Consider the following 27,070-nt stretch of genomic DNA (forward strand, 5'->3'; position numbering starts at 1 on the left):
TTGTTGAAGCGCAACGTCTGCAGGCATTTGGTTCAGATGTGTGTATTGCCCAGTTGTTTGATACCTTATCAAGCTACGCCTAAGACCCTGTATACCTCCTGGGTGGAGCTTAGAGAATGAAAAGCTTCAGGAAATGCAACCTTAAATTGTTGATTCGTTAGGTGCTGCTGTATCTGTGTGGTATAAAGCAAGGAGACAACCTAATGTAATTAACAATAAATGCACCTTTAATGGGTTCAGATTCTATTTACATCCTCACATTCATTCTCTCATCAACAGAAATACATGTAACATGGTGTTATGGTAGAAGGTAGACATGAGCAACAGCTGGAAATAAAACACTTACAAAGCCTAGTTGTACAAAACATGCCAACTGTAAAATAATTACACACAAATAGTGTATTTAAACATTTAAAATGGTGAGGCAGAGATGACTGTGTAAAACATCATTATTTCCATTGCATCAGGATCTGTGTGCAAAACAATGGCATCAATATCAAAGACTAAAGTGCAATATTCATCAAACTAATTTGGGTTCTCTTTAGAGGAATGTCGTCGTTTCTCCAGTGGACTCTTGATAAAAAAAAAAAGAAAAGCAAGTCTCCCCATGGTGGAACAAAAGATCTTCTAAAAGTAAATGTGGAATAAGAAGGGAGAAATAAAGCACATCAACTACCCTCTTTAAATAATAGTAACTATTCATATCAGTGATTGAATTAAAAACGGTTTCTCAAATTGGGACATTGACGATGACGGGAGCCAAGAGGCTGCCTTTGCAGACACTAAGACAGTGACTGTGAAGTGATGGGAGTATTCAGTTGTTCAAAGATGTTAACTATGAAAAAGCCCATTTGGGTAGAAACATTCAAGCACTCCAGCAAACAATGTCAACCTAGCAATTAGCAGAGTGGCTTCAGGTGGGACGTTTTAGTTTTGGTTCTGAGGATTTTAGCTTTAAGAGTATTTTCACTTTCATTTTCACAGTTATTCATTCGATTGAAGCCTGTTACGGTGGGGGTTCCCTTATATGTATTAGCGGTTTTAAGATTCAACAACACCAAGATAAAATCTTAAAAACACAGCACGTCTCTCCATACAAAGCCTCAAGCAATGAACTCAAAAGCAGCTCCAGTCTTCAGAAGGTCAGACTACTTACAGGAATATAATATTTGGATCATTAGAAGTAGGACAACCGATGACAATACAAATACAGAGCTTGTTAAGCAAGTAAAACAAGTGCAACTCCTTATGGTAAAAGTCAGGTGACTTCTTAATTTAGCCGTGTCTGCGCTTCCTCCTCTTTGTTACAAAAGCTATGTGACCGGCTCCTGCTGGCTGCCTATAACCTCTCAAAGTCCATCGCAGTCCATAAAATCAGTACTGACTAGAAGTCGCTGAGGATGCTGATGTCTGCAAACTCCTGGCGATACCTGTAGGAGTATAAGGCCAAGAGGAAGGACCATTTGAGAGTCAGGAAGCTCCACACACAGGAGAGATAAAGGCTCCTCGGGTCAGTGGGAGCTGTGGGACAGAAAAAGCCATGTGATGATAAGGTAATCAATCCTATAATCCTTATGCATACAAGTTACTCATTATAAACTAGGAACAGTAGAGAGAGGGTATTACATTGCTGCTGTGTGATGGCGAGCGTTAGGAAGGTGATGAAGGCGGCCACTGCCAAGGCTGAGAAGAGCACACCAACAGCGATGAAGAACTTCAGGCCTTTGAGCCAAGTGCGCCAGAAGTCCTGCAGGTACATGATGTGTGTGACAAGAGACCAGAGCGCCAACACTCCTGTTGAAAGACAAGTTGGAACACACACTTTTATTAAGCGTAGGCCTATTTTAAGACAGGCTTATGTCAGAAAATGTCAATAGCCTAAAAAAAGTCAATATCGGTCAGAGTACTGATGCAGAGAATGAGCTACATGCACAAGTGTGACATACGAGCTAGCTAACACACACAAAAACATCCATTTAAACAAATACTGACATGTGTTAGTGCGTCAGTGACCAGAGTGAACACAGCCACTTTGTTACATTATGATTATGGGGATGTGTGACTGTGCGGGCCTTGCAAAAGGATTAGGCAGCTTGAGTTAAATGCTCCAATGTTATGAGAATAAGACGATCACGGAGACATTTAACATTACAATTAACGCTGTAAGTTCGGTGTGTAAACATACCTGACAGGCCTCCCATGGCCGCCGTCCATGGCTGTTTGTATGCTATATTCCAGACCAAGAAAGCCGAAAGTCCAACCAGGGTACCAAAGGTAGAATATCCGATGCTAATGTAAATTCTGCTGACTCCCATTGTAAAAATCCAACTACTGCCAGCCAAATGTTTGTAACAGGTGTGCGAGTTAAAGGCGTATTTGTATCTAAATAGACTGGTTTTAAGCTACATCAACAGCTTACGGCCACATTATGTAATAGCATTGATACTAACGACAGGAAACCGACAACATCAGATTTCCCCTAGGCTGAGCGACCAGAGACAACGACGCCTATCAGTGTTAGCTAGCTAGCTTTAGAAAAAGCTAAAGCACGACACACAAACTCCCGATGAGACAAGCTTTCAAGCTAAGAGGCAGGCAAAAAAAGTAGCAACACAAGTGTTTATCTGAGGTACATAGCAAAGATGGAAAGATGTGACTGAGAAAACACGCTCACTGTGAATCCTCGTCTTCAGTTGATGCCACAATTATATCGATAAAGACTAAATTTCATCGGTTTAACTGGTCTGCACGTATACTTCATTGTTAAATAATACTCTAAATACAGAATAGTTGTTGTTTCTATGCGGAAAAAACGAGTTTGTTTGGGTGCCTTTTCAACAATTTGCCGAGAAGTCATCTATCACTTCAACATTCAAATATCTTTGCACTGAGGAAACCCCCACCTCGCAAACACCCCGCCCCTAGTGGAGCAAGGAAGAACTGCAGTTTTAGACCTCTGACGCCAAACTGTTATGATCATTTGGTGACATGGTCTTTTGAGATGTACAGTGGGCAACTGGCAGCTCACTGAGAAGGCAATCTTTGTTTGATACATTACAAATCTATACACACAAATATTGCATACGTTTATACAGTCAGGAAAAGAAATAAAAGCACTATGTTGATCCTTACTGTCAGCTAGAAAGCCAATAGTTCACAAATAGGGGTGGAAGATGAAGTCTGATCCTCTAAAAGTAGCAACACCAGACTCTGAAAACACTCCTTCATATTGAAGTCCAGCATTAGAAATTGTACTTAAGTATAAAGAAGTCTGATTGGCAAATTGTATTGTAAGTGTCAAAAGTAAAAGTATATTTAATATGCTGAAAAATGACCCCTGTGAGCGTGTTTCTATTGTGTTATTGTTACTGGTGCACTTATGTATAATTCATATTTTTCTGTGGTAGTTGGTCGAGGTGGAGCTGATTTGAATACTGTTGGGTAGTTAAAATTACGTACAAAACCCATGATGAACTTATCATGTTATATAAAATTCATCATATGTTTTATGCATTAAAAAAATCTTGGTCTGCATAGTAAATAATGACCAAAGCTGTCAGATAAATGCAGTAAAAAGTACAGTATTTGCATTTGAGTCGCAGTGCAGTAGAAGTATAGTGTAGCATAAAATGAAAATATTCAAGCAACATACAAGTACGTCAAACAGAACTTCAGCAAATGTCCTGTTACATTTCACCAATAAATATTAAAGAAGATGCACAATTTGAAAAGCAAAAAAAGTAAACGCATCTAAAATATTCAGTGTTCTTGATAGAATTTAAACATAGCTGCGAAAATGAATGCAAATTAGGCCAAAAACTGTACGTAAGGTTTGTTATATTCTGATCATGTCTTGACATTCACACACACAGACTGTATTCAGCCCAAGCCCTGGGGCACTCTCTTCACGGCCAATCAGAAAGATACAGGAAGCTAAGTCCAGCAACACTCCCCGCAACTCACATAAACAGCAATGACAGAAGAATCATCCTCAGACATTTGAAAAGAGCAAAGGCTGGAAAGAGAAAGCAGAAAACACAAAAAGTGTGGAAGTTGAAGAACCTTACAAGAGCGTGCCAGTGGTGAGTATCTGAACACTTATCTAAACGATGTAACGGACTGACATATTGGTTAGTTTATGACATTTCATTTCATCAGATGGAGAATGGACATTAGATGGTGCGCCATGCAAATGTAAGAGTGTCTGACAAAGTATTACTAAATGTCTGACAAGATTTTATGAGCAAATTTGTTGTATGCAGATTATTTTACTACTAATTGCTTCAAATTTCCAGACAAAGCAAATCATTTATGCTCTGAATAATGTGTTGAAGTTACTTGCTGCTTGTTAGCGTCTATGACTGAATTAATTTGGTAAGTATCAACATGTGACTGCGCAGCATGAGGTAGATCTTTTAGAACGATGCTGACTACGTTTTTTTTGTCTGTTTTAATGTTTTCGCTCATGTCTGCTTCACTTTCTGCCTCAGTCCTTATTTGACCTTGGGGTCAAACGAATAAAATATTTCATCCCCCTGTCACTGCTAATAACTGGACAAGGGAGAGGAAGGAAAAGGTGTGTGTGTGTGTGTGTGTGTGTGTGTGTGTGTGTGTGTGTGTCTGTGTGTGTGTGTGTGTGTGTGTGTGTGTGTGTATGTGTGCATGTGTGCGTGCACGCGTGTGTATCACCAGACAGGCACAACAAAGACAGTTGGCAAAGTGAACATTCCTTGGGCGTAGATGTTGCAGGAAATCCCACTCCCATTCCCAGAGGATCTAAATAGAAACACATAAATAAATAAATAAAAAAGAGAGAGAGAACCACTGACAACACAGATAAAATATTATTGGTTTACTCCTGTAATAAAATATGAGGGCATAAACATCCATTATTAAAACATACACGTATGTAGTTTTTTTAAACAGACTTTCATTTGGTGGTTCCTATAAAAAAAAAAGTCGATAGACTTTAATCTAATCTAATCATTTTGTGTGTGTAAACTTACCTGAGGTTTACATGAATTTCCTCTCCACTTAGTGGAGTGATTGCAGAGCATCTGTGTTCTCAATAGAGGGCAGCATTTGTTTTTAAAATGCATGTGAGGTGAAGCTTCTGAGCAATGCAAAGTGACTCTCCTGTGAGATGCAGCTTTTAGATTACTAATATTCTTTACTTTACATAAATCAATCCTGAGATTATTCCCATCCAGCATAGATTAGCCCTCTATAAAAGAGGCAGTTTGCTCCCGTAGTGAGGCTGAAGCCTTTTATTTTTGGTTCAAAACTACCATGAATCCCAGTCACATTTTTCTCAGTGATGTCTAGCTGTAAACACAACGCAGTCACTTTGTCAGATACTATCAAACAGCAATGTGCTCGTCCTTATCACCCGAAACCATCATGTTAACATTCCCTCAGGAGTTCATAAGAAGGAAAACTGGATTCCTTCATTTTGAACTGTCATACAAGTTTAACCGGAACACAGGAAACATATCAGCCGCACTTGAAACATTTTGGTTTAATGGCTCGCTTATTTTCAATACTGGCTTTTGGGACAGCAGTGACTGGAGCATCCCCATGATCCATCACGTAGGTCACGGGGGTCTAGATTTGGTAAGAAGTTAGTGTTTTCTTTCTCAGGGATTGTAGTGAATGTGTCTCGCAGCAGCTTTAAAGCATAGAGCAGGCAATCAATGTAGCTTCTGTTATGAAACTGATATAAAGGGGGTTTGTGATTCAAAGTGAATTGATCTCTCAAGGCTTCTGGCATTCACTCAACACACGTGTTAATTAAGTAGAACTCCGAGAAAGGAACAGTAATGCCCAAACAGAAGTGGCATACAAGAGCAACAGGTGCTGGACTTTAAATAATATTTTACAAAGAAGAGAGTTCCTAAAATTGTCGTCCTTTCCAGCTGGAGGAACAACCCAAACTAAAGCACGGGAAGCAGGACAGAATTAGTGTTCTTGTCTGTCTGTGTGTGTGTGTGTGTGTCTTGTGGAAAGCCATGGCAAACTGACTCATTGAGGTCAGTACAGGAAGGGCGGCCCTGCACTGGAACAATAGCAGGGATTTAAACAAGTCTTACATAACATTGCCAGGCTGCAGGACACGGTTACAAATGGAGGTGCACGGGTAATCAAAAAATAGAGGTTCCCCTTGTCCTTGTTTGACGGTCTGCGAATGTACAGACATTTGCTTTGCTTTGACCAATTACCGACAAATAGGCACGACAGATGCATTCCCATGTTTCTTTCTTAAAGAAAATAATTACCACCACTGCTTCTTGTTGATTTCCTACAGATACTGTTCAAGCCATCTCCTCTATGGAGAACCTGGTCGAATCCATGTGTTCCGCACCAAGACGATGTACACCGGTGGAAGTAAGTCATCTGCTTTCATACTGCAACACAAATAAAGTCAATAAAATGTTATGGAACCACATGTGTGAGGTCTGAGCCATAAACACAGAGAGAGGTGATGATATAGCAACATGGCAAGATGCATTCACAGCTGAACGATACACCTGTTGAGACAATATGCATTGTGAGTTTTATGAATCTATAAAAACAGTAATGGGTATGTAACAGTTTAACACCTGTGCAAAGGGCAGACACCTGTCATCAAACTGACAACTAGAACTGAATGAGAGACATCAAGTGCTGCTCCACAAACTAAACGGGTTTCTGCCCTTGAAACAGTTTATCTGCAAGTCCATGTGCCTACAGACCCGCTTGAGCCAGACAGCTGGACAGCCAGATAAGTGTGTGTGCAGAGTTCTGCAGCTCACGTGCGCAGCTCTGAACTACTGCACTGAACATTATGACTCCTTTAATAACCTTGACCCGGTCTTGTGAATTTACAGTACAGGTGAACTGCTGGATGGGTGGTTTCATTGAGATTTACGTCAGTACGTATAGTGCTGTGTTACATAGTGATGAGGCATTAAAGAAAAGATGGAAAATTAGCTATTTTTTTGCTATTAGTGTCTTTTTAGAGAGTTTGTTCATCACTTCATTACTCCAGTTCTGAGGTCTCTACGCTGGCTTCCTGTCAGTCAGAGAATTGATTTAAAGATACTGCTGTCGGTTTATAAAGGCACTGAATGGTTTATTTATGATCGTCTGCTACATTATAAACCATCCAGACCTCTCAGGTCGTCTGGGGCAGGTCTGCTCACTGTCCCCAGAGTCCAAACATGCAGTGTTCAGTTTTTATGCACCACATATCTGGGACAAACTCCCAGAAAACTTCAGGTCAGCTGCAACTCTCACTTCTTTTAAATCAAAGCAGAAGACTTTTCTGTTTACTGCTGCTTTTTATGAAATCTTTTTTTTGACACTGCACTTTTATTCTTGTACTTTATACCCGTGTTAATCTATTTTAGCTTTGTGGTGACTTCTTTTAAATTGTATTTGAATGTCCTGTGTTTCTTTGTCTCAATGCTTTTAATGTTCTATACAAAGCACTTTCAATTGCCTTGTTGCTGAAACGTGCAGTATAAATATAAACTTGCCGTACAGGTTTTGTCACCTTTTAACAATGCACCTGTGCCATCAGGGTATACTACAGTATGAGCCTGGTGAAATAGACCTTACAATTCCTGGCACGTGACAAATTGTACAGTGCGCACCAGCCCACATGCACACGGAGTGCATCGACGTCAAGTTAAATAAAATCAAACGCCATTAATTACGCCGTAAGAAATACCAGAGGAGGCCGTCTCTCTGATGACTCCGTATTAGTTCCTTGCCAAAGCCAAAGAGCGCGCACACACGCAACTCAGCAGTGCGCCTGTGCTGCGTGGGATGGCTGAAGAAGACTTCACACTCCGTCCCCACTGAGGCAGACACGTCTATCGAGGTAGCCGGGTCCGGGTTTGGATGCAGGGGCGACGTACAGAATTCCGACCGGATTTTTTTCGGACGAAATGCGGAGCCCTGAGCCGACACTTGTCGCTGCGTTGTGTTGTCAGTGTGCACAGTAATGAGCGGAAGTCGGGTCGATCTACTTTGCTGTGAATAATGTCTGGAGGTGCCAAGTCCGTGTGCAGATCTTCTGACTGGGAAAGTTGTGTGTCGGTTGTTTGGATCTGAGACAAGATGCATCTGTTTCGGAGTCACATTTACCAAGTGTTGCGGGACCGCTCCTCAGTGGAAACACCGACCATACGAGGCATCAGCTGGGTATGCTGCTTTCAGGTTTACTTTACAGAAATAACTGCAGAGTGGCACAGGAAGATGTCCAGGAGATTAGAGAGTGGTGATAATATAGTCCACCACTATTTTGATCATCTTCCTTATCATCATCATCATGTCTGTTGGTTACTCTGTAAATGTCTGGTAGTAGTCACTGCTGGAGAAGCAGATTCTAAAAAGCTCATCATTTGTGGTACAAATTGGCGTATATAGAATGTCTGACACATGGTTTTATAGACTTAAAACGTTATTTTTGTTTAAGTGACAGCCACCTTCCAGCATAGGAGGACATTGCATCCACACATGTCATGCTGAAACTCAAAGTGAGAGTTGAGGTGGAGAAAGAGATTGTCAGAGAGCAGGGGAAAGTTGTTTATGAAAATCGGGTTTATTCAACCTCACTTCCTCTCACCAGGGTCCCCAAAATAGCAGCTTAGCAAGAATGCTTAGTTAACTGAAGCAGATCTCTCTATTGTTTTGGCAGATTGGGTGTAGGAATTCAGCAAGGCAACAAAGCAGCACAAAGTCTTTATTTTCTTTTCTTTTATTAAACTCAGGTTATAAATAGAGTTTATTGTTCACCTTCACCTCAACATCCCCGCTAAGTTTACAGAGTATGTAGAAGAATGCACAAAGGGGAGGTTTTGTCTCCAGGTCACAGGAAGACACAGAACAGTCTCTAAATTTACTTGACTTTTAACCAACAATACGTCAAAGGCGATTGTAAATCTCAAAAGACTGCACTCTGAACTTCCTGCTGGCCAGCCAAATATCAATGTAACATTTTTCATAAAGCATCTCAAAAGGTTAAACTACAATTAGACTTTACAATTATATTATATTGTAAATAACTGACACATGTGTTTTGGATCTGGCATGCCAGTTTGACAACCTGATTTTAATAATCCCTCAATGTAAAAAGCTACACATATTCTCAAATGTTCAACTTGCACCAAGTGAGTTTGTGTTTACTCAGGTTATCTTATACATGATACATTACACATAAGTACTTTCACAGAGATGTCCTCGCCAGGCCAATCACAAGATTCACACAAAAGTGTAACGTGTAATAAATTGACAGCAAACTGACAAACATCCTAATTAAAAAATGATTAAATGCACTGACTTGATATTATACACATGGTCTATACTCTGGGAACAATGTTTGTACCATAATGGCACAAAAGTGGCATCTACCTCAATAACAACATTCTTTGATAATTGCATGTTACATCTTAGGCTTGATATTAATCAAAGTTGCAGAGAGTAATATCTTTCCCAAAATGGTGACTACTTTCTCTATTCATTTAGGCATGATAACACTATTTAACTTGCACTGATGCATTTGCCAATTCTTTATCTGAGCTAATGCAGAAAAATTCCTTCAGAGGCATAACTGAGTTCTATTTGCTGTCATTAGGACATGCCAGGACATCGTCTCGTTGTCCTTATTACTCTTTCATACCAGGGCTGAGACATGGAGGCAAAGAAGAACAAAATACCTCACATTTATAAAAGCTGTTAATGGCATCTGCCTGTCTGCAGAACTGGAAGAACACAGTTTTTCACACGTGTTTGTCTAGTCAGGGGGGGGGCACGTGTCCTTTTTGTTGGGTCATAACTGTTACAAATCTTCTATGGTTTATGGAGTCACATTCAGTCAAATATACTTTAATTGACAGCTATGTCAAGCGATTATACCTGGCAAATTGTAAAATTGTGTGATTTTCTAGTTTTGCAGTAGTTGTTGCCATGTGTGGTGTTACTTTGGCCGAAGTTGTTTCCTCTTTGTGGCTTGCTTTTTACATTTTTTTTATGATCCTTTTCTTGCCAACTTCTACCTGTATTCCAAAGGCAATTGCTTTCAATGAATTTAAGTCGGAGACTTATGAAGAATTTTTCCAATCTTTAATTAAGATTGAATATTTTTATCCAGATCTGGTAGCTCGTGGGTATTTAGTGTCATGTCTGGACCCTCACACAATTAAGGGAAACTGATTTTATAGGCACTACATTTCACTTTTGTCTCATCATTGGGTTGCATCATGTTGCAAGGACAAATATTTAGTTAATAGGAGGGGTACCTCTGTAATACGTGAATTTCTCTCTATGTGCTGTATTTTGCAGCTTGCAAAATGTAAAATGTGTCAGGTTTGTATGCGCTGTCAATTTGGGTAGCCAACGTTAGTCCAAGTTTACCACGTTGTCCTGCTGCTTTTGTTAATCCTCACAGAAAGATGCGTTAGATCTTCAAAAAGGCGTCTTGTCTGACAAGCTAACAGTTTACGTTAGCAGTTAAATTAGCCATCTTTTCTTGCGACAACTCCACGTTATATGCGATTATTTTTAACAGCGGTTCGGTTTATAACGATATCCCGTGGCTAGTGGTCACCGAGGTGTTAAATCATAACTTTATCTTTAATAAGCAGACTTTTTAATTTGTGCTCTAGAAGATAATCCAAATGGTTCATGTTAAGAGAAACGTCTGCAGACTACTAGCAGATGACGACAGCAGTACTTGGCAAGCAGCCAATCAAATTGCAGCGGGGCAACAGGCAATCAGCTACACCAAATTTCTGCAATCCGCTTTAGTTGCCAACGACTTTGGGCATGCACAGTGGTTTTCCCACACCGGGGGCACTTGACATTGCGGGCAAGGGGCTACCTGGGCTATCCACCCATAGTGGTCTATTTTGGTCTTTTATAGTTTATATAGGATAAGCTTACATTTTAGATGGGTTTGCTTTTTGAAGGCATACATAGCAAATGGCACCTTTTTTACATTATGGTGAGTTCTATTTTGAACAATCTGGCAATCTGAATCACTCGCAAGGGCTTGTTCCCTCTATGGACTTCCAAACCCTCAGGCCCTGTAGTGCAACCCCACTGCCTGCACTATATATTTCTGTCCCTAGGCAGAAAATTAGGGCTGACCTGGCTTTTGTGCAGAGAGTAAGGTCTCCAAAAATAAGAAATGATTACATTTGTTTATATGTTTCAGCCACTGCAATGCATTATCTCTAATGGTTGGGATATTCAAAAGCCTTTTAGAAAAAGTCCATAGTTAAAAGCAACCTTTTCACTTAACAAAACGCGTGGCTACAGGCTTTGTACTTTCCTTTGCTGATGTCTGTGTACTCTTACCTCCCACTTCATCGCACACACTTGACACCCACCCACACCTCGTTGGAGACGATGGTAACAAAGCGCAGGTTTGTAATAATGTATTTGTGTTGACCTTCATCCCAATGAAAAGAAAATAATTATTCTTTCTATCTGGCCAGTCCAGCTTGGTTAATCTGTTTATTTGGTGAAAAAGCAGCAAGATTATCATCAACGGCCAGTCCAGCTAGTTCCTGTGGAATGCCGTTCCAAAGCAAGTTATCTGCTTTATTTCAGAGGCTTTGGATATGAAGAAATAGCTAAGAGGTGATAACGTCTCTCTTCCTGTTTCTCTTAGACTCCGCTGCCAGAGGCCCTGAATTCAAAGGACACGATGAAGCAGGTGTGTATGCCAGACATGGAGAGCTTTGGTACACTACCTTCCTACAGCAGAAATAAATCAATGTTCTCACTGATGTTTTTAAACTCGTGCTGAAGATGGGAAGGTATGCATGAAGCGAGATTTTAAATTTCAGCAATTAAACAAGTATGTATTGGCTCCTGCAACATAACTGAAAATAGACCATTTTATTGAATATGACTGTTGCAAAGTGGATTGTCCTTGAGCTTTGGTCATCAGGGTTAATTATTATCTCGCATTTTATTGTCATGTGATGTCCATTGCAAGTTTTTATTCAATCCATAACAATTTCATGATGAGGTTTGTAAGCACACATTAGGCTCTCCATCTGCCAACTCTGCAAATTAGCTGATCACCATATTTGACACTGGTTGGCACAGCCCTTAAATGTGACTCTAAACCATCACCAGCCTGGATATCTCTCTCTCCTCGTGGCTCTACTGACCTCGGCTATCATCCAGAGTTGCAGTGCTTGCATCCTCTCAAACTGCTGAACCTGTTCTTTTGTTGTTATAATATCCTGCATTACTACTCAAGCTTGTCTTAAAAAACACATTCCTAGCAGGGCAGGCAGTCACAAGGAGTCTAAAGGGCACTCCAGGGCCCACAGCTAACTGGCCTAGCCAGCCCAGGCACCTCACACTGCCTTATCTCGGGTTCTTCAACAACATGCCAAGGAGAGAACTTTTAAAAACACTCATACAGGGTTTGAAAATCCTGTTTGGGTTCCACCAGACAGATGAAGTAAAGAGAGAGAGCGAGAGAGAGAGAGAGAGAGAGAGAGAGAGAGAGAGAGAGAGAGAGCATCGTTCAACCCCAAAAGAATCAATCCCTGTGCATTTTGTTTTGTGCTACAGGGAGACGATAGAGAAAATAGAGTCATCGTGTCTGCAGGAGGCAGGTGTTGCTAACCTTTTGTAACTTTGTTCGGTTGCTTAGCAAATGTTGGCTCCAGATTCTAAGTCACTAATGAGAATCATACATTCTGATAACACCATACAAGATGGATTGTTTTTAATAATAACCTGTGTTTGAACTCACTGAGGTGGAATCCACCAAATGTGATCATTAGCTTAATGTGTAACAAACGTTTGACATGTTCCAGTTGAATATTTGTCAGCAAAAACTTTTTACTTGCCTTTGACTGAGGTGGTACAGTTCTGAGGGTGCGTGACTTTGTAGCTTGGATACATAGGTTTCGCAAAGTTATATAATGTGTTTGACTTCTTCAGGGAACTTTCCCATACTCATCTAGTGTAGGTCAGAGCTGTAAGTTCACATAAGCTACAGCTACAACTTGATAGATCTGATGCTGCACGACCTAAATTAAAGGTCAGGAAGAACCCATATATACATGTATTGCAGGACAGAAACGTTGCCTCCTGAAGTGTGGTTTTGTATTTTTCTCACTCAGAGAGAAAGGAAAAGTCAGGTACAGTCCACAAAGCTGCATAAAGCTCTTTGTCAACTCATACAGTGTTCATCTGTAGCTGCTTCTCACACAACACAGCCCACCAAGGTCACTGAGAGTAAGAAACAGAGAAATGTCTCGCCTACAGAGGAGAGACAGTGGATAACTGTACTCATCATCATTCCACCCCACAAGATGCATGCGTGAAACCAAATCACGTACTACAGACTTCAAAAGACTATGACTAACACTTTCAGCCAGGACCAGAATGAAATTAAAGAAAATACACAGAATAGATCATGTGATTGTGCTGGGATACTACTACTTTCTTGCATCCAAATGATTGCGTTCACTCCTGTGTCACAGTGAGCACATGTTCTGCTGAAGAGTGTTTGACAGTACAGGCTGTAGAGCAGCTGTTCTGTAGCCCTGCAAGAAAAGTAGATGTAGTCATTGGGGATCATATAAGATCCTATACAATTGACAGTTCAAGTGTAAACCAATATGAAGTCTTAAAGTTGAGAAATTAAAATGTTGAACCCTTTTAGGTCACATCCCCGGTCATATTGTGCACCTATTTTTATATGCAAAACAACAATCAAATGCAAAGGATTTCATTTAAATCCCTATTATAACTAAAATATTCCGTTTCACTGGGAAATACTCGCTGTACAGATGCTAAAGACACTCCAACTTCCGTTTTACTTGGACTTTAAGGCACTTTTTAAATACAGGCTCCTGACTGTAAAATGGCCTCAACAGCACAATCAACCCGAGTCATAAAATGGGTAATAACTGCCTGTCCAAACCTTACAGATGGCCCATACATCAGTGTTGGTCACTGCACAATGCTACACACACACACACACAGTTTGTATTGTACCTGGGAAAGGTGTTTGCTCTGTAATTCGACTCACTTGGAACAGTTAGCTACTGGTTACGGTTCCTAGATAACATGATTAGGTGGCCTACATTCAGACAATAAACAACACACTGTTCAACGCAGACAGACAGAACTGGAATGAATCACAGTATTAGGAGGATTAGGTCATGGAAAATGGCCTCATCAAGAAAATGACTTTTGGAGCTGACATGCCTGAGAATGTGAGTCCCAGGGGAAAATGGGCCCCTGGGAAAAGTGGTGACCTCGAGACAACACAACTCCAGAGGGGCACAGCAGACGCTTTGGGGCACATTTGGGCTACTCTGTTGATGTCAGGTCTGGGAACAGCCCAATGTGGGGTTGATAGGTTGCAGTTTGTGCTGTACAGTGTTACCCACAGTAGTCTGTTATAGTTGAACATTATAATAAGCAGTCCTGCATGACCGTCGATCTAACAAGCCCCCAAAGTGCAAAGATTGTGTTGGCGTCATCAATGCAAGGGGTCAGTAGATTGGTCAAAGGTCAGCAGGCATTGTTATACCCTCAAGGAGTTACAGAACACTAGAAAAGGCAAAGAGTGTAGGTGTCAATTGCTTCCTTACATCACTACTCCACTTAAAAGAGAGTACACTAATATAGGAAATGATCATTGTGGGGTGCTGTGTGCATCTCTAGACCACCACCCTGGACAAATAGCAGTGCCTTGAGGAAAATCCAAAGAACAAACAAGCAACCATCTCAGTCGCTCGTGGAGTCACAAGACTTCGTGCAGGGTATGTGAGAGAGTAAGTGTAATAGGGAGGAGCACAATAAAGATGTATACTCATTCATTCACTCAGTCATTCATAAAGACAGTGAATATTGTTAAGGGGTTTGTTAGATCCAATTTGTTTTTGAAATGGAAGCAGAGTGTATCGTGTAAAGCGTTAAAAGGCCTGAAATGGGACAGTTGCATTACAGGCAAAAACAAAGCCCATTCTTGTTACATAAGCCTTGCTTCTGCATCAGTGGCTGACAGGTTTTGCACCCATGTCTGCAGTTTTTTTTGTGTGGGTGGGGGGGTTTAGACCTGGACCCAAGTGAGTTGTCTGTATGTGTGTCAGGGGGTTTTGACTAAGGGGAGCGGAAAGATTTGATAAATGTTCAAAGGAAATATACTGAGGGTGGTCAGAAAGTGAAAGTTTGTTGTCGCTGTGTGCCGCCCAGAGAGTGAGTTGTAGAGGCAGGGAGGGAGCTCAGCGAGTGGGAGAGTTTAACATAGCCATTTTTAACACATTCTCGCCTCCCTGCAACCCACAAACGCGCCACATTACACTACAACGCCCACATAGATCTCTACATTGATGACGTGGTTCCCATTACAAGATCTTCACACTGAGGGGAAATGCAGAAACACTTGTCTCTTTCACTTATACATTCAAACATCGTTTTTTTTTTTGCCAACTTCTGTCTTCTTTATGTACACCCCCCCCCCCCCCCCCCCCCCCCCCCCCCCTCGCTCTTTCGCACTTTGTTACATCACATGATAAAAGGCAACACAACTCACATAAATATTTATGACAGAAAGACACAATAGTGTAACTGCTTTTTTCATGTCATGTTCGTTAAGTTTCTTTCAGATCGTGTGGTAAAGGCAGCGAGAGCGGTGTATAGTGTTATGATCGAGGGGAACCCAGGTCTGATCAGAGACAGAAAGCATCACCTCAAAACATACAGGTACCCACATTTTCTTCCATGTTATTAAAAAAAAAATCTCTGCAAAATACATGCTGATTCAAATATTACATTTCTCTCACAGACAATGCTGTTCTGGAAAGGAACTTGTTGATTGGCTGATGAAACAAAATGAATGCCTGCAATCAAGAAGTCAAGCAGTTGGAATGTGGCAGGTCTTGGTGGATGAAGGAATCCTTGTTCATGGTAAGAACTAAAGAGCCGAAGTTTGCAGAATTGTGTCTCAAGAATAATTATAAATCCATCTTTGCTTTGGATGTGCTTCACAACAGACAGAAATACTCCCAACCAATGACCAGCAACCACAATTAGGAGAAATTACCATATGTGTTGGGCGAGCTCATGCCTTAATGGACTTTAGAAGTATGTATTTTTTTAGACGGTCAAGTCTCAGGCTGCACTTAAGAATTCCCCAGAAGTGCTTGATTGTTTTACAATATGTTGCCACTCAGTCAAACGCTTTTGCTCTTTGGACGAGGCACTGTCTTCCTGGAAGAGACCACTCCAATCAGGATATAAAGGCTTCATCATCAAATCAAGGGGATCACGCTGAATAAATGAATCTTATTTCCATGTATCTTGTCATTCAGGAGTTTTGTAAAGTCACTGCACCGCAACTTTTTCTCCTGAAGGTCAAAATGTATTAGTTATTTCCTTTTCTAAATCTCATTTTTATGTGATCATCATTTTTCGAAAAGGTCTCGTTACATTCGGGTCTTATTGATGTTTTCCCTCCTCTGTGATCTGCCTCAATCAAGTGAAACACGAGTTGAACTTCCATGACAAGGACACCCAGTTCTACCGCTTCCAGGACTCGGAGTTTGGCCTGAACCACATAACAAATGAGAAGGACTCAGAGGACGAGCTGCAGGAGAGTCTGTCGCTGTTGTCTCAGCTGGGTCCCGATGCTCTGCTCACTATGATTCTACGCAAATGGTCAGCATGTTAAGGCTTTACACAACTAATAATGATAATGATTAGATAATGAACTAATGATGAAGTCCCTTTCATAGTGATCATATACAACAGTCCATCTTGCATCTTTCAACGTTTTTAAGTGCATCTGTGGTTGATTACACCTGACGTCTGTGTTTAGCCCCAGTCAGAGGAGTGCTGAGGACCTGGAGGTCATCTATGAGGAGCTGCTCCATGTCAAGGCTGCAGCTCATCTCTCCACCTCTGTGAGTCACTTTTACTGCCCGCTCTTGACATCCGTGTCCGTATGATTAAAGCCACTGTATGCTGTTTTTGTGCATGGAAAAAAAGTGACCCTCCACTAAACCCTGCCACCCCCCCCCCCCGCTGCTACTCCATCAAGCTATCAGAGCTACCACGTAGACCACACAATCACTAACTGCACTCCCTGAATAAATATTATAGAAAAACAAACAAAATATATTTTAGAGAATAGCAGAAAGAAGGGTCTACAGTATGGTTTTGAAGGATACATTCCAGATGTCAAACTGATTCAGCAGGTTAAGAAAATAAAGACTAAAGTCTACAGATCAGTGTAAAAGTGAACCACCACATCACCTGGCGATCAAGACAGAAGACAATGAAATGAAGGAAGAACACTGTTCTTGTAAAGAAGGCTACGTCTTTATCCACTTTGACACTCATTAAAAGGCAAAAGCGGCATGTGTATACATTCAGCATACCTTCAGAATCTAGCATAGCATAGAAAAGCTAGTTACAGATGTGCTAATGTCCACAGGTTGTGCCATAGAAACGAAACGTTTTAGAAACGTATATATCTCCTTCCACCCTTTTAGGGTAACGAGTATCACTATTACACAACATTTAACCTCGACTAGTTCAAAATCCACAAAACCAGAAAATCTGAAACGACTGCTTGAGAGTCTATGGAGCAGAGCCGGATAACTGTTGGACCCTGGTTGCAACTGGCCGATGCTGCGCTATGATTGGCCAGTCTGTGTTTGAGGGCCATAACTTAGCAAAGGGTCAATTACACTGCACTTAAGAGGCTTTACTTTGATGGTAATTTAATTTCATACAAGCTTAAGGCTAGAATTCTTGCATAAACAAAATCAACCATAAAACACTTGCCATTGTAAGAAAATGCAAAAGAAACAGTTTTCCCCATAATGTTTCTACCTTGTTTGTTCATTTACGATAATAGAAGTTGCCACACATCCAGTGTTCTTCTGAGTCCTAAACTACTTTGACCAAGGAACCATTAGGAGTAATCCACGCAGTTCAGTCTAATCTCTTTGCCTGTTGTGCTTGTAGGTGCGTAAGGAGCTGGCAGCGGTGCTGGTCTTTGAATCACATGCCAAGGCCGGAACAGTCTGTGAGTGCTCCGGCTACAGCCTTGATACATGCACATGCAGACACAATTCCACCATGTATTTGAACCACAAATAATATAAATAAACAAATAAGTGCACTTATGTTCACATGTGCACAAATGGCCTCTTAGCATTCACTTCTGTGCAACATACCTTTCAGATATGTTATCTGTATAATATTTAAACAGCCTCCTGTCACAATTGATTCATTACTTCAGTGGAGACAATCAGGTCATCATGAGTCTTTTTTACTCTTCTCGTCAGTCATGCGTACATAATAAAGCCCATTGTAAACAACCTGTGTAAAGGACCAATGTTAGCACTGACTGTCTTTTTGTGATGTAGTGTTCAGTCAGGGGGACAAAGGCACTTCTTGGTACATCATCTGGAAAGGCTCTGTAAATGTGATCACACATGGGAAGGTAAATCCATTTACTCTTACTGCCATAATAAGAAATATCTGAATTGGCATTCATGAAATGACCGTTTGCCTTGGAATTGTCTGTTAGTGTAATGTAATGTTGAAAGTGCTGTGTGCATGCAGGGCCTGGTAACTACGCTACATGAGGGTGAGGACTTTGGGCAGCTAGCTTTGCTGAATGACGCCCCTCGCGCTGCCACCATCATCTTGAGAGAAGACAACTGCCATTTCCTCCGTGTTGATAAACAGGACTTCATACGCATCCTTAAGGTGTGTCTGAGTAACTAATTACTATGCAACTTTTTTTGACGTTGTCTAAACAGACAACGTCAAAAAGTTGTTCTGTGTCCACCACAAATTCAGATATACAAAATAAGTATTTGATGGTGCTTTCATCCATGTCTCTTGTTCTTGTGCGTCAGGATGTGGAAGCTAATACAGTGAGACTTGAGGAGCATGGGAAAACTGTGCTGGTGTTGGAGAAGAGAACCGACTGGGCTGAGCAGGGAGGGGCAGGAAACAGCAAGTGAGAAACTCTCACACACTCTACGGGTTTATGATCATTAAGACAGTCTACCCGGGCGTGGGCAGATACTGTATCGCGCCAATAACACAATTGCTGCCATTCGTCATCATAACAAGCATACAGATCTTTTTGTCAAACGCAGTTAAGGTCTCATTAAACGGCTGTTATCTGAAAAGCCCGGGAAAAAAAATGGACTTCAACCCTGTAATGTGTAATGACTTGTTATCAGTCTTGAAAGTATTTTAGCAAACATAAAAAAGTGAATTAGCATGATGTTGACCTCCCCTACTTGCACACCTTCAACTATCGTCTTGTAGCCAAAACTTGACAATGATTAAAGCTTAATCTAGTTCTGAAAAAAAAGACAGCAGTCAAAAAAAACATTTCAAGCACGTTTCATTTGAATTACTAAAACTACTATCTGCTGGTCCTACTAAAGGAAAGCCTGAACAGAGTGTGAGAGAGGGCAGCACAGGGTGCTGCACAGCTCACCCAACCAAAGGAGACCACACCCAAACTACCACCACACACCACTCTAATGCAAGTCCAGGCACCACATGAAACCATCCCTAGTGCACCCACTGGCTGCCAATATGACACCCTGCACAGGGACAGGACAGCACTAGTTTGCTTCAAATATTTTAAAAATAAGCAGCGTTAAATAAATAATAAAACCTAAAAGATAAAAAAAAGTGATCAGCTCTTGACTGGACTTAAAGAGACAAAGACAGACACATTAACTGAGGTGAATCATCAATGCAATTTATAGATATTTATCAATAAATACGAGATATTTAAATTCACCCAACCCGGGCAGACATAGTGGTGCGTGTCCTCCAGGAACCGCTCAGCTCCTAATATCCCACTACTATCGCATGCTCTTGTTCGCCACCAAACAACCAAGCTGTATGATCTGAGGAGTCATTTGATCCATTTTTTGGACCTGATGCCATTAGGCAAGAAGTCCTCAAACTTAGTTATGACGTAGATACAGTATGTGCTGGAAGGCAATGCCTTTTCAGTTCAACAACAAAACATATGCAATCATGGCGTCAAATGCGTTTTTTCTGGATCCTCTTTTTAGGGGGGGTTATCTGTAGTTTCTGGACTGATGCAATGCTGTCACCCTTAAAAAGGACTGTAAATTATGAGTGACTGAAATAGTATACAAGAGCAGTTGTAATGAAAGTAACATTATACTACATTATCAGGCACTAATTACACAACAAACACAACTAAGAAGCAGAATGCATGCATGCAGAGCAATGCAAAGAAAATATTAACATTTTTAAAAATACTCTTTCTCCCTTCTGTCATGCTTTGTGCAGGTACACAGTTATGTCAGGAACACCTGAGAAAATCCTAGAACACTTATTGGAAACAGTAAAGTTGGACTCCAATGGAAACGACTCAATAGGTGGGACCCTGCAGGCACCTTCTTGCCTTTTCCCTGTTTTCTTGAGTGACGTGGTCAGCTACATAGTTAAAGCAAAAACATTGTTTTCCAAGCACTGGTCAGTTTTGAGATTAACTTGTCTTCCTTCAAACAAGTGGAAAGAAAACATCCACAATACACATTTAGGTGTTCCTTTTATTACTTTGTCTATTTGTGTCTGTAGAAAAGTTGGTATTAGATTTCAGACATTTTAGAAAACTGTCTTAATTTAAGTAATCCACTGGGGAAGTTTCATAGTGATATCTATCGGTTACATAGTTTTACCCTATTCACCTGTCGTGTCTGGCAAAATGTATGTCGTTTTACGATACATTTCTTTAAAAAAAAAGAATTCTGATTTCCAATTTTCAAGAGATATCCAAAATTCCCTCTGTAAAATCCTTTGACTCGAATGTATCACTCGAAAATGATACAATCATTTTGAACCTGGCGTTATTCAATGCAAATTAGCACATATTTGTTAAGATAATACCTTATGTGCAAATGTATTCATCAAATTTCAGAAAACTTGTAATACAAAAAGCAATTGCCTTAATGAAATTAATCAACTGGGGAAGTTACATGATGACATCTATTGTTTAATTTGTTTCACCCTATTCAACCGCGGTGTCTCCCCTTAAACTTGTGTTGTTGTGATATGTGTCTCCCTCCAGATCCCTGTGTGAGCGACTTTCTAGTCACTCACAAAGTCTTCATGCCCACCAGCCAGCTGTGTACCGCACTACAGCACCAATATCCTGTGATTGTCAATACTAATACGCAGTGATGGTGATGCTGATGATGATAAGGACATAATGTGTACTGCCACTGCTGCTGCTGCTTATGATGATTACGATGCCAGCAGATTAAACAAACAAGAGCATTTAGATACCATAAGTGAATATCAAGTATACATTTCATATGTTCTGCTTAAATACAGTGTCTCGTAATTGTTTCAGATTTGTTTTGTCTGTAAAGCTTTTCATGAAATGCCCCTTAACCGTCGTTGCACCTATCAGGCGGAGCTCTCTGATGGTTCAGATCAGGAGAAGGCTTCCTACATTCTCACCACCAAGCAGAAGGTAGTGAAGCTGATTGGCCAGTGGGTGGCGCTGTATGGCCTTCTGCTGAAAGAAGACCCTATTGCTTTGGACTCTCTGGAGGTCGGGATTGCATGCTCCATTTTATCCTTTTGTTTAATAATTACATCACATTTTAAGAATATAGATTATCTGTATTATAACGATGTTTCTGTTTGTTTTGTTTGTTTCATTTCCATGTTTGGGCTTAAACAGATGTTGAAGAAGGAGGTGGCAGGAGATTTCCGTCTGTTCAGCATGCTGAAAGAACAATTCAGGGAAAGGAGGAGAACAAAAGTGTAAATTGTCTAAAATTCTCTCATAACTCTCATAACATCTATTTCTGAGACATTTCCCAAATCATAAATATTGCAGCATGAGATCCAAAACAGTTTTTCCTCTTTTATTTTACAGATTGGAGAATGGATATCAGTCACTGAGCAGGGTAAGCGTCTTGTCTTTTTGCACATGACAGCTGGCTGCAGGATTTTAATACCAGAGATGCATGTTAATGAGAAAGCTAAATGCCATGCTGCTGTCATTTGTCAGTTTAATGTCACTGAATTGCTGAGTCACTCTGATGCTCTCGACAGAATCAGCAATTTGATTGGTTTTCAAACTGCGAGGAGCCAGTGGGGTGGTTACAACCAATCAGAGCTCAAGATAAAGGCGAGTAAGACAAATCAAACAATCAAATCAGTGACGTGATCCATTAACTTAACTTGTTTTTATCTATGTATCACTACAACATGTTGCAATCCATGTAGAGTTACCTCACATTGTATCTGTTGTTCATGATAACACATCATTACTCACGTCATCAATGATCAAATCAGCATATTTTGACATTCTGTCTCTCTCTCTCGCTGCAGTGCTGTATGAGATCTACAGGCCAGACAACAAATCTCTCACTCTGATGCTCCCAGTGAACACATCTGTAAAGGATGTATTGTTAGCTATAGTCAAACCTGGCGGAGATCACATCCTGGTCAAAATGAACTCCATGGGAGGTGGGACTAGATTAATGACATCTTTCTCTTTTTTTTTTCAAATGTGCTTCGATGTTTTTTATTTAAATTGTCAGTTTCTGCAAAATGTTATACATTTTTCTACTGTTCTTTGTCAGTTAATTATGCTGAAAATTAGTGTTTGATTCATTAAATGCACACAGAAAGAGCTCAGTTGAAGCTGGATGCGACTGCAGTCTACACGGCTCTGGGACTCAACGAGAAACTGTTCATCTGCACAAGCAGCCAAGTGGAGCAACTGGTGAGGAATAGATGCCCGCCATACTATTTCTTTTTTTTCTAAATATCTGATGGTTGGTACGTACAGTTAAGCTTGACATGGTGGTTTGGTTCAAAGCAGTTTACCATCAAAGGTGAACACCACCACAATCTGTTATCCTCTCATTTCCTGTCCCTCTCGGTCTCTTTCTAACCAGATGCCCCTGAAGGAGCAGCAAGGCCCAGAGCGAGGAACAACTGACATCCTCGAACAGATGGGCTCCAAAGATATCGCCAATGAACTCACCAACTATGATTGGGAACTGTTCACTGCCATGCATGAGGTAACTCCAGCAGATATCTCACTACAGCACATAAAGTACTTCCTTATGTATAGTATAACAACTTCCTCATTACATGAGCGTATCTGAGTCACACCCATTGGCACTTTGCCACGAGATCATCTGGTACTCCAGTACAACACTTCCTGCATGCGTCACATGTTTCTGAAGCAACTCATATTCATTAAGTCTCCTGTAAAAACGTCTGTAATGTGAATAATTGTTTTTATCTTTGCAGCTGGAGCTCGTCTACTACATATTCGGCCGTCATAAATTCCCCGGTGCCATCACAGCTAACCTGGAGCGGTTTGTGCGTCGCTTCAACGAGGTGCAGTACTGGGTGGTGACCGAGATGTGCCTCTGTGAAGATCTGGTGAAACGAGCCATTCTGCTCAAGAAGTTCATAAAGATTGCCGCAGTGTAAGTTCGGGTTACTTGCTTTAAAACCGTTGCCATGATTTGATGGAAATGTAGGTAGTCAGTCCACCACTTTGGTCCACACTGAAATGTATGTATTGTTTTCTACAAATATTCATGGTCCTCAGAGGATTGGGCATACTGACTTTGGTGGCCCCCTTGATTTCTCTAAATTTGGTTCAGAAATTCATGCTCACTACGACAGTGTGTAGTGTGTCTATTTACAAATGACTAACCACAGCGATCCAATTTACAACATGCCTACAATAAGTTTGGTAAAAACACTGGTTTGTAGCTATGTGTCCTCTCTGTCACAGATTAAAGGAGCAGAAGAATCTCAATTCATTCTTCGCTGTGATGTTCGGTTTGAGCAACAGTGCAGTGCACAGGCTTTACAAGACCTGGGAGGTGAGAAACCCCTGAATGAAACCGTCATGATGATACAACAAAGTATCATCATTCACCAAATAACAAAAAGTGTGATCGTCTATTCCAGAGAATACCAAGCAAGACAAAAAGAATTTACTGTGCTTATGAGAGGTTGATGGTAAGTTACACCAGATGCTCCCATTCAGTAGATTTTATAAATACTCCAAAATGTACTGTTTAGTACATTAATGCTGTACACAGAAAGAAGATGCTCTGTTTATTCTCTGTTCTTTATAGGATCCCTCACGCAACCACAGGGCCTACAGACTGGCTGTGGCCAAACTCAGTCCTCCTTACATCCCCTTCATGCCTCTGCTGCTCAAAGGTGATACAGACCAGCAGTGTCGCCTACACAGCATTAGAATGTCATGTAAATGACTTCACTAACCGCTGGCGTGTTTTCTGTTCCTGCCTCTGTCCAGACATGACATTCATCAATGAGGGAAATCCCAGCTATGTAGACAAATTGGTCAATTTTGAGAAAGTGGTAAGACAGAATCTTTTTTTTTTTTTTTTAAACATTTCACAGCTCTATTATATTCTCCTCACAAATCATGGCATTGCATGCAACTTGAAATATTTCCTCATCCTTCCATTCTGACAGCGCATGATTGCCAAGACAGTGAAAATTGTACGAGGATGCAGAAGCCAGCCTTATGGTAAGGCATCCAGTTGAGCTTGTCAACTAGCAGATTTATTGCACTGGCATGGGTTTGGGTCAAAAGGTTAAACAGTTGCACATGCAGGTTGAAGTAAATGGATGATTTGGCTGAATGATGCATGAAGTAGGTAAACCTCTATTTCTCTACTGCAGTGCCGTCGTCTCCACAGAGGGGCCTGGCAGATCGGATGTTCCTGGAAGGGCCTGCTACTCGTATATCTACATGTAAGCAACATCTACCATGTCATTAACACAGTTATAGTTTGGTTTTGTCTTGCTTTTTTTATACACAGTGTGGCTCCACAGCCTTGTTACTGTTTTACTTTTTCCCTTGTTCTCACATTAGCATTTTTAAATTGTACTGGCTAAAAAATGAAAAGAAAGATTTGCTACTACGAACACTTAAATGTGTGCCGAGTCAAAAGCGATTTCTCCTTCTCCTCCAGACTCTGACCACGCCCTTCCTCTGCGGAGTCCCAGCAACATCCGACACTACATTCAGAACCTGAAAGTGATCGACAACCAGCGCAAGCTAACACAGCTATCAAGAACAATAGAATGCTAGGGCATCAACCCGCAAATGTACAAAGACTGTGAAACTGTAGCACAAATGTGAACCAGAGAACGGACTAAAGCTGGATGAACAAAAACATCCACACTCGCCTAAATAAGATGGATGTCTGGAGGTGTCGAGTGCGGTGGATTCACTTTAATTCAAGGAGCTTGGACTTTGATGGATGAGCTTTCTGCACAGCATGAAGAGCAAAAAATTATGAACCAGAGAATCCAATTCTGTGTCCAAAGGGACTTGTGGGACGCTTTGTTTTTATCCAAAAAGCCTTACAGCAGAGCGTGTGCCACGGTGGAAACTGACCCCCCCACAAAGGCAGTGTTACAACATGTACAGTTAAGCAAAGTATGCCCGTCTTTGGTGTAAAAAAAAAATCATTGATGTGACATTTTGTATCGACCTTTTTCAAACTTGACACGGTTAACATTCTCAATGTATATTCTGTTGCAATGTTTGTTAATGCCGTAGCTGACAGGAAGTAAACTTGGAGCAGAGCTGTTGCCCTAGCAACAGAGTGGCAATGAAAAGGTCCATACTGCTGTCTGTGGAAGGATCAAAAGGCCATAAGAACACACACACACACAACAGATCTTTGCCATAGTTTATCACTTTAGGTCAGTTTTTTTGCGCACTAGCATTTTCACATTGAAACTAATATATTGTATCAGATCATTCTTTTTCTTTTTTTTAGGGCAATGATGCCACTAACTGACATGCATATACTTTCATACAATGTTGTTTTCTAAATAAATTATTTTCTCAATTACGTGTGTCAATGAAAGCACAAGAGTTTGTAAAAAGGGAAATATTTTATTAAAAAGTACAAACCATAACAGGTAAAAAGTGACCTCCAAAGACCCCCGTCCCCCCCGTCCCCCATTCTTCCCGCTGACAAAAACGTTCTCCCCAATATGGGGTGAGAGAAATTCACAACAAATCAGTTAACCTTTGATTTCAAAAATACTCTCCTTGTCATAAATATGTACAACTTCTTTTTGGAAGTCCTGGAGAGTGAAAATGGGCTGAGACACGTAAAAGAAAAAGAAAGGAAAACCCAGTGCCTTCCCCCCGATGTAACCATAGACAAAGTAGTAAAATGATCCCCTGTCATTATAAATAATGGGTCGACATCTTCAGTGGAGAACAGACAAAGGTAGATGTTTTGAATCAACTACCATATGGGGATTTTGTGGACCATTTGACAAATTGTAAATCACTAGCTAATAAGAGGAGGCATGGAAAGAGTGTGATGATGAGTCAAACACATGTAAAACATATGGTTCGTATAATGTCGGTGTTTGGTCAGGTGCAACAGCAGAGCACATAAATTATGAAACTGTGTCAAGTTCAGCTCAGATATGTTCTGGTTGTTGCATTTTTGTGTCAGTCTGCGGTATTAAAAAAAATAGTACCTTCAGAAAAAGTGGTCCAGCGTAGAAGTGGTGAGTACGTCAGAAGTGGAACAAAAGTTTCACACTTTGAAGTATAATTAGTGGGAAAACAAGTGAAAGTGAAAAGCCAGAACCGTACAAAGGATTTAGCGTACGTGTTCATTACATACTTTGAAACAAAAAGTCCTAGTTTATCACAAATAAAACAAAGAGAAAGCACTGTAGTATCTTTTTAAAAAAGAGTGAATATAAATATTGCACTTTCAAACAACATTTAGTTCCCAGTGCCTAGTTGTTATCCCTTTGTTAGCGGTACAAGACATCCTGTAGGTTTGGGGCGGCCAAACCATGGCCCACAGTCCAACTGCTGTCAACAACCTTTTTGTAAATGGTCCGCGGTGAATACCAATAACTAGAATATGGCTTTAGAATGTTTCTAATAAATGTCACTCTGTACATTGCACATCCTAGTTTTACACTAGATGTCAACTCAATTTAGTAAGATTATCTCTGT

At 40.7% G+C, this 27,070-nt stretch overlaps 2 protein-coding genes across 4 annotated transcripts; one reads left to right on the plus strand and one right to left on the minus strand.

Moving 5' to 3' along the window:
• Positions 1-210: 210 nt before the first annotated feature.
• Positions 211-2,571, minus strand: slc48a1a (solute carrier family 48 member 1a). The gene is made up of 3 exons (XM_079171451.1): positions 2,186-2,571; positions 1,627-1,794; positions 211-1,521 (listed from the first exon to the last, which is right to left on the minus strand). Exons 1-3 carry the CDS (start codon positions 2,313-2,315, stop codon positions 1,385-1,387), a joined length of 435 nt encoding a protein of 144 aa, XP_079027577.1. The 5' UTR covers positions 2,316-2,571; the 3' UTR covers positions 211-1,384.
• On the plus strand, positions 1,417-25,910 carry rapgef3 (Rap guanine nucleotide exchange factor (GEF) 3). Of its 3 annotated transcripts, XM_079171423.1 has the most exons (29): positions 1,417-1,553; positions 3,873-4,082; positions 6,305-6,384; positions 11,660-11,704; positions 15,626-15,732; positions 15,815-15,936; positions 16,509-16,686; positions 16,847-16,931; positions 18,001-18,061; positions 18,405-18,481; positions 18,604-18,750; positions 18,903-19,006; positions 20,335-20,423; positions 21,116-21,201; positions 21,461-21,604; positions 21,737-21,819; positions 21,935-21,965; positions 22,114-22,189; positions 22,393-22,530; positions 22,692-22,789; positions 22,965-23,090; positions 23,326-23,507; positions 23,822-23,912; positions 24,001-24,051; positions 24,171-24,258; positions 24,356-24,420; positions 24,538-24,592; positions 24,748-24,819; positions 25,041-25,910. In XM_079171423.1, exons 3-29 carry the CDS (start codon positions 6,328-6,330, stop codon positions 25,157-25,159), a joined length of 2,577 nt encoding a protein of 858 aa, XP_079027549.1. In that variant the 5' UTR covers positions 1,417-1,553; positions 3,873-4,082; positions 6,305-6,327; the 3' UTR covers positions 25,160-25,910. The 3 variants fall into 3 exon arrangements, with proteins under 3 accessions (XP_079027549.1, XP_079027550.1, XP_079027548.1); XM_079171424.1 differs by lacking the exons at positions 1,417-1,553; positions 3,873-4,082 and adding an exon at positions 5,535-5,613; XM_079171422.1 differs by lacking the exons at positions 1,417-1,553; positions 3,873-4,082; positions 6,305-6,384 and adding an exon at positions 7,860-8,187.
• Positions 25,911-27,070: the final 1,160 nt, after the last annotated feature.

This window comes from Pholis gunnellus, assembly GCF_910591455.1.
Source record: "Pholis gunnellus genome assembly, chromosome: 2".
In the NCBI taxonomy this organism is placed as follows: Eukaryota; Metazoa; Chordata; class Actinopteri; order Perciformes; family Pholidae; genus Pholis; species Pholis gunnellus.

What these genes read in the sequence shown, in the direction of transcription:
- rapgef3 (XM_079171422.1), top strand. Translation starts at nt 8,104, where the DNA reads ATGCATCTGTTTCGGAGTCACATTTACCAAGTGTTGCGGGACCGCTCC. An exon ending in GCAGCCAAGTGGAGCAACTG is followed by an intron (nt 22,790 to 22,964) that starts GTGAGGAATAGA and finishes CTTTCTAACCAG; the next exon opens with ATGCCCCTGAAGGAGCAGCA. An exon ending in TGTTCACTGCCATGCATGAG is followed by an intron (nt 23,091 to 23,325) that starts GTAACTCCAGCA and finishes TTATCTTTGCAG; the next exon opens with CTGGAGCTCGTCTACTACAT.
- slc48a1a (XM_079171451.1), bottom strand. Translation starts at nt 2,315, where the DNA reads ATGGGAGTCAGCAGAATTTACATTAGCATCGGATATTCTACCTTTGGT. An exon ending in GGCCATGGGAGGCCTGTCAG is followed by an intron (nt 1,795 to 2,185) that starts GTATGTTTACAC and finishes GTCTTTCAACAG; the next exon opens with GAGTGTTGGCGCTCTGGTCT. An exon ending in CGCCATCACACAGCAGCAAT is followed by an intron (nt 1,522 to 1,626) that starts GTAATACCCTCT and finishes TCTGTCCCACAG; the next exon opens with CTCCCACTGACCCGAGGAGC.